Source organism: Beta vulgaris, chromosome 7, assembly GCF_026745355.1.
Source record: "Beta vulgaris subsp. vulgaris cultivar EL10 chromosome 7, EL10.2, whole genome shotgun sequence".
In the NCBI taxonomy this organism is placed as follows: domain Eukaryota; kingdom Viridiplantae; phylum Streptophyta; class Magnoliopsida; order Caryophyllales; family Amaranthaceae; genus Beta; species Beta vulgaris.
Genome location: NC_079208.1, coordinates 52608809 through 52616628, shown reverse-complemented (window position 1 = coordinate 52616628; position 7820 = coordinate 52608809). Strand labels below are relative to the sequence as shown.

The window sequence follows — 7820 nt, the reverse complement described above, 5'->3', positions numbered from 1 at the left end:
CCATGACAAATTTTGGTAAGATGAGAGAGAAAGTTGATGAGAGGGAGGGATGTCATGTTTTTTTTGAAGCATGAGTGGTCATACTCCAATTATCTATGGTTCAATTTTCATGATTGATGTTTTGCTTCATTTTTTCCTTCTTTTTTGTTCTTTTTCTCCTTAACTTTTTTTTTTCTTTCTTTTTATATTATCTTCCCTATATATGTATTCTTTCTTTTTCCTTAATTAAAAGAATTGTCAAACTTTTATTAAAAAATATTAAAAAATCAAATTGTTTTAAAAAAATTAGTAAGAAGAAATCCTTTGGGTTGTCCTCGCACAGGACCCCCACCTAGAGGTCCATTACAAGCCAGACATCTCCAACCCTCTCTCCCCTTAGATCCCACGCAAATGATTGGGGGTAAGAATAAACCGTGAACCTTTCTAGCAAAGATGGGAAAACTCACCACTTGAGCCAACCCCAATTCCTTATTGAAGAATCAAATGGTATATATAACACATAATTAGTAGTTAATGTACTAGTAGTTAATTAATTCTATATAAATACTATCGGCCCTACGACTTGTCCATACGCATTGTAAAATCTAATTAACACGAATAGGCACAAGAAACAAAGGACATAAATAATAACAATCTTAGGACTATTACATCTGCACCGCGTATAATTGATCATGCATAATTATAATTTTGATCCCTTATGTTTTGGTCAACATACTTCTTACATGACTTTTAATTAAGACATCTGTTAGGCTGTTACAAATCTAATTCTATATTAAATCACAAGTTCGATATAATTAAAACCATGGTTCATAATTGAGTTAATTCTCATTACATAAATGCACATCTTATTGTCCAAGTTAGCTAGATGATAGCTATGAGTTTATTTTTACAATCTTCTTCTTGACCTCTTTTTATGGATCAACTCTAACAAATTGCTAGATGGAAATTACTTTTAAAATTGAGATAATCACACTAAATGGTGACATAATTTTTTTAAAAAAAATAAGAAAGTTAAAAAATTAGAATAAGATGTATCTAGAAGGTGGTATAACTTAATGTTAAATCAAAGGTTGCACGGGTGGCTCATGAGAAGATGCGCAACATTAATTAACAATGTAGAAGATTGTCTATCCTTAGTAATGCAATACTCTGGCAGCTTATAATATAAGTTATAAACTTGTCATTAGTTGCTCATCTTTCAAGGGACAACAGCTTGACTTCCAAAGAATCATGCTGTGCATCCGGAGATAAACAATTTAAGGACATTAGTCATATTGAACTAACTACTCTTATAGAGTAACATATATCATATTCCCAACTCACTATTTAGCGCAATTATGTATCTTACTTATTCGATTGTTATGCTATAATTTTGTATTGAACAACTGTTGTTTGGATAATTGGAGAGCATATATATGGAATCAAATTAAACAGCTGTTGGGCCCGGAAAATTTCATATTAGCAAAGAAGGAATTAAATATCAGTTAGCAAGAATTATGGGATTGGCATTGACTTTGGGTATAACTGCTGGAGGAAAAATAGGAGGAAGTTAGAGATAAACAAGGCACTACCTATCTTCAAGGGAGTTGGACAGCATCTTTGAAGGATATCCCATAGCCTATATATATATATATGTAGTTCAATGTAACCCTAGTTTCTCTTCTACTACTTCACTCTCTCCACGCACACATTCATATTATTTATTCTCTACTCTAATATTTTCCATAGTGGCACAAGAAAGCTTGATATTGTATTCTACCCTTGTATTGACGCCGTCGGCATATTAGTGGATTGGTGATCAAAGCATCACCCGCGGTTTTTCCCATCATTTGGGTTTTCCGCGTCAACAATTCATTTGTCTTTTTATTATTTTATTTCCTTTACATATTTCATTTATCCGTTAATGTTGATTGCCATAGTGTAAAGATCTCGTTGTTGGTTCCCTTTTCCTTTTGCGTACTTGGTACAAAATTGACATAAACAACAGCTAAACAACTATTTGAGAATTTCACTTCATCTATATTTAGCTTCATTATTATGTCCCTTATACAAATTGCATAAATAAATAAATAAAAAGTTTATATGGAAGAAATGACTTAAAATGATTAAAATTATGCCTTGTCATATGTAACATATACAACTCAAAAAAATGTAAGATACAACTCTAAATTAAACGTGCTTAGATCGTTGGAAGAGTTGATTAATCGAAGGAGAATAAAGATAAAGTCTCATTCTACATGTCAATACTGACAACAATGAAATTTATAGTAAAAGAAAAATCCGTCGAGTTTAAACAGATCTATGGATCACCTTATTAGTTTCATGTTTCATTTGAAGGAATAAGAATGAAATAAAAAATTGACTTATGTTGAACTTTCATCGTAATTGTTAGCTATTAGCATCATCTATACTAATATATTAAAAGACATGCCTAAAGAAGGAACGGTGCCACGTGGCGCTCTTCCTAAGGGGGTTTTACTCCATGTAATTTACAACAATAAAAAAAAGTTAGAAATTGCATAGTATAGGGTTTGATCTCAGGACTTCAAGAACATAGATTAAAGTCTTAACCACTAGACCAAATAAAATTTAGAGGGTGTTTGGTATAGAGTAATTTGATGTAGGAAACGGATTCAAATAAGCGTTTCCATTTCTAATTGTTTGGTATGAGTGTTAAGTAACAAATGCCGTTTCCGGAGGGAAACACAATCCCCCCATTTGTTACCGTTATCAAACTAGTGGAAACAAATCACGTTTCCTTCCTCAATCATAAACATTTCAATTGTTTCCATTCCACTAAGATACCAAACAAGTATTAAAGGCAACGATTATTATTTCCGTTTCCCCTCCTTATCCAAACCCTTTCCATTCCGTTTCCATTAATCTTACCAAACATCCCCTTAGTGTTATCATCTTAAAGTATAATATTAATGAATGAAAAGTTTCCTTACCCGAAGCATAGCCCGGGCCTAATAACTAGTTATAAGTTATAACTTAAACATGCATCATTTCATAAGCAATTCAGAGGAAGACAAATTTACAGGCCGGTTATCACTTGAGATTTTTGTGGATACTTTGTGAAGAACTACTTGCTGATATACCTCCACAGTCCACATATATGTTTTCTCAACACCTGTTAACTATGATCCCAATAATTAAAGTAGGCCCAAAACCCATAACCATGAGGTTCTTTTTCTCCTTACTGAGTATTCTATTCATGGTCCGTTTGGTTGGAAATATTTTAGGTTTGGAAACGGATTGAAGTAACACACTTCCTTATTTTATGTTTGGTTGGGTTATCCATTTTTTTCACTCCTTTACTAACCCAATTTTGATTCCCCCATCTTGAAACCCTCCTCACACCACAGGAAACAAAAAGTAAAGGAGTCATTAGGCCAATGATTCCATTCCTACATCAAAACAAACAAGTGTCTAAAGTAACACATTCCATTCCCATTCCATCCTTTCATCCCATTCCATTCCCTTTCCATTTCTTATTTTGAACCAAACGACCCCTCAGAGGTGACCGCTTGTATAGCTTGATAAATGGGATTTTGTTGTGTCGATTTCATATTGGGTTCAAAGTTTAGTTGATTCCCCTGCATCCTAATCTGACTCGTTTATTAAATGGATTAGCAACTAATAATTCTACTACCCTAATTTATTTGTCACAAGAGTCAACTAACCTTTTTATTTGATTCATTTATCAAATACTTATATATAAACCAAACAAATTCGTTTAATTAAATCTAATTTCTCTTTGTGAAAATTGCATACAGATAAATCAGATATAACATCTAAAGATCAAAACCTAAATCAAATAAACATAAACTATAAGCTTGTTTTAAGCTACACTGATGATATTGATAACCTTCAAGCATGTAAACAGGTTGTATTAATTAGTTTGTGTTTAAAAAGTTGAAGCCTAATCCAATCAGTTTAATAAATATATAGGTCAAGACATGTCGAGTCAGCACACTTACTTAATCCCACGACCTACAATTTCTTGTATAGCAACATGTGTTGGTTCCTAATAGCAAATCTTATAAATAAAGTACAGTTTGGTAAATTTTATTAATAATCATGGAAATATGTTGGTGTATATCTTATGTCTCAGAAAAATTGTCCATTTTTGTGATAACGGTAAATTTCAATTAAATTTTTCATTTTCTTTCTTGGGGAACACTACAAGGAAAGCTTTTTTTACACCGGAATATTAATTGTTAATCAAAGATATATCGTTGTAAAAGGCAAATAGAGTATAAATAAAGTATCTCACAATATTGCTTCTCTTCATTCTTCTTTCTCTTTTTTCCTTGTATTCTCACCCCTTTCTCTCTCGTGATCTAATAGAATATAAAATACCTCATAATCGCATCAATTTTTATTTAATGTGCCAGGTAGAAAGGAAAATCTATTACGAATATAGTGCAAAAAGAAAAAAGGCTAGGTAGCTAAATGTAAAATAAACAAATATGATAAGACACTCCAAATGATATGATAAGATATTCTAGACTCACATTACAATTTAAATATCTAACTATTAGATTCTTTTTCAATCAAAAAAAATCTCTCGCTCGAAAAAAAGAAACAAGTACACTTTAGTCGTTGGTGATGTCTTTTTAAGCTTGTGTGGTGTGTGAGGATCGACCAATCTAGCACACCATTTGAAGTGCTCCCGGATGCACAATCTTCACATGTGTAAGATTCCTACTACAATTTTCATAAAAGAAGAAAAACTATGTCTACTTACTAAGAGTAGTCTATAATCTAATAGTATCATCATTTTACTATTGGATCAAATTTAATTTGTTTTGTAAGAAAACACTAAAGACAACGGTTGATCCTGCACATAGTCAAAAAAAGTTAGCCAGCAGATCATCATGATATGAGTTATGATAATGTAAAATACAAATCCATTAAGATCCCATGAAATTTACAATTAAGCACAAAACACGACCTTACACATACAATATTTCAATAGCCCTACCCTGTCAATGATCTTACTTGGAATTAAATTCCGTCTACATTACTACTACCCTCGTGGCTCTTTATACACCGGAAACGTAGACCATCACCATCCTAAATTAAACATCAACCCTTTGTATTCTCTCCTTAACTTGAATCAAACTTGGTCTTTTATCACAATTAGATTGAGTGCAAGAAGTCCCAATGTGAAGCATCTTCACCATGTTGTCCTTAGAACTCGTGGACTGCGATCCAATAATGTCAGGATCTAGCAATTCTGCTTCTCTGCCTTCTTCTATAGCTGATGCCACCCATTGCACAACATCGGTGCCACCCTTTGTTGTGTTAAGGTATTGGGATGGAAACTTGCCCGTAAGAATCTCGAGTATGACAACTCCTAAGCAATATACATCACATTTAGGAGATACTTTTGCTTGGTGTTGTATCATTTCTGGTGATCGGTACCCAAATAATGCTTGTGTCGCGACGTTAGGGTTAGTCATTGGATTAAAACCATAATCTGAGATTAATGGTTCGTTTTCCACATTGATCATAATGTTGCTAGATTTTAGGTTACCATGAGGTAACTCATATGTGCTTAGTTGAGAGTGAAGATAACAAAGCCCTTCTGTTATTCCTTTGATGATTTTTAGACGTGTTGGCCAATTAAGTTCTTCATGTGAAGTCCCCCGATCACCTAAAAAGAGTAAAAAAAAAAAAAAAAGTCATTAGAATAATATAGATGCAAACAAACAGAAGGTGCATTGGATGCATTATATTCGATCCTTATTCATGGGCAGCTAAAAACGTACTGACTAGACTCACTAGTTGATCACCTCAGGAGTTTTGTTAAATATCACATGTGTTGTGTGCTATACATTGTAGCTTCAACAAGTTTAGAATCATCGTCAAACATTAGGCAAAAATTCTCTAATTGGCCTGAGATTAATCTCTACGACACACCATTTTATCATGCTTTGGATTTTATTCTCATAATCACACAGAATGATTAAGCTAGGATGATACAAACATAAATGTGATAACATGATCAAATTACAAAACTTGGAAAGAAGAGATTTAGGAACATGTATGTCTTACCATGTAGAATATAATGCAAGCTTCCTTTAGGAACATATTCATAAACCACTAACTTCTCTTCTTTCCTGTAATGATAAGCCAAAGGAGTCAAAACATTTTTATGTCTCAAACTAGCCAACTTCCTAATCTCTACATCAAATTCATCCTTTTCCAATCTATTTAGCTCACGCATCCTCTTCACTGCCACCCCAAATCCATTAGCCATGATTGCCTTATAAGCCGATCCCATACCGCCATTTCCTAAGACCTCCGCCGATGCTTTCATCAAATCCGCCAACCCAAACACCCCCTTCTCATCATTCACCATAGTTAAATCCCCCATAGCACCACCACTACCGCCTTTTGTTGAGCCACCTCTCTTACTTGAGTTGCTCCTCTTACTCGAAACTGAAGATGATTGGCTTGAATTGGGGGCTACATCTACCTCCACCGCGCTATCTTTGGTGGTGGCACCACCGGAAGAAGTGCTAGTAGTCATATTAGGTTTAGTACTTGTAGGAATATTATTATCTTCCTTTGCTTTTCTCTTTTTTATTACATAAAGGGCAACAACTACCAAGGACAAAAGCACCAAAGTTACACTTAAAACAATTGCTAACACCCCTTTGAAGTGGTTTCTATTGTGTGGATGAGCTTTTTTTAAACCAATCAACCCTAGAGGGGGTGTCGCGGATGGTGGTGATAATGGTGGTGATTCATTTGCAACCGGTGTAGTACAATCTTTTCCAATGATCTCACCACAAAGTTTAGGGTTTCCTACAAAAGTTGAGGCCTTAAAATTTAAAAGACTCATTGGAATTTGCCCTTGTAGTATGTTATTAGACAAGTCAAGGGACACCAAAGGAGGTTGTTTAAGAGGCGGAAGCACACCGGAGAATTGGTTGTTTTCAAGGTGTAACTCAAGAAGGTTGCGAAGTTGAGCTAACGAGGATGGTATCTCACCGGAAAATGTGTTGTTAGCTAACCAAATTTTCTTCAATGACTCCATTTTTGAGAAGAAATCTGAAGAAATTTCACCACTAAACTTGTTGTTACTCAAGTAAATGGCTTTTAAGGCACCTAAACGATTAAACTGAGGCATAGGACCAGTAAAATTGTTATCTTCAAAGCTAAGGGTTCGAAGTCCAGGAAGATTAGCCAATGCATTAACATCAATATTACCAGATAATCCCATATTTTTTAAACGTAGGCCAATTACATTGCCTTGGAAACAAACAATGCCATTCCAATGAGAGTTTTTGTCTTGGCAAGGTGTTGTGTTAGGACTCCAGGAGTTTAGAGCTTCGGAAGGCGATAACGAGCTCTTAAACTTCAATAAGGCTTCAGCATCAGATATGGATTGTGTTCTTGAAGATAATAAGATGATGAAAAATATGAAAGATGGTAATAAAAGTGGCATGAAAGTTTGGTTAACAATAATAATGGCCATTTAAGTTTTAGCCAGAAATAATGTTGTAGGAAGAAGAAGAAGATGATGATGATATTAATTTAATGCCTTCAACTATTTTTAGTTTTTTCTCTAATTTGTGAATGTTTTTTGCTGAGTTTTCATTCCTCCAATGTCTAGTTTTCATGATGGTGTACGTGAATTGGCTTTTTCTTTCTGTTTTTTTTTCTTTTTGTGTTGTTTTTTTAGTGTTTGTTTTCTTATTTTGTTCAATTTTGTTGTGTTTTTGGTAAAAAAAATAAAAATTGTGAGAACTTGGGAGGTGAAGGCAAGAGAGCCTCAGATTGAAAGAGGTCTCAAAGAGTCA

At 34.0% G+C, this 7820-nt stretch overlaps 1 protein-coding gene across 1 annotated transcript; it reads right to left on the bottom strand.

The window, feature by feature from the left end:
- Positions 1 to 4900: 4900 nt before the first annotated feature.
- Positions 4901 to 7495, bottom strand: LOC104899727 (pollen receptor-like kinase 3). The gene is made up of 2 exons (XM_010686978.3): positions 6067 to 7495; positions 4901 to 5665 (listed from the first exon to the last, which is right to left on the bottom strand). The coding sequence occupies exons 1-2, from the start codon at positions 7493 to 7495 to the stop codon at positions 5088 to 5090; spliced, it is 2007 nt and encodes a 668-aa protein (XP_010685280.1). The 3' UTR covers positions 4901 to 5087.
- Positions 7496 to 7820: the final 325 nt, after the last annotated feature.

Coding starts and splice junctions, on each gene's coding strand:
- LOC104899727 (XM_010686978.3), bottom strand. CDS start 7,495: ATGGCCATTATTATTGTTAACCAAACTTTCATGCCACTTTTATTACCA. Junction 5,666..6,066: donor CTTGCATTATATTCTACATG/GTAAGACATACA, acceptor TACTCTTTTTAG/GTGATCGGGGGACTTCACAT.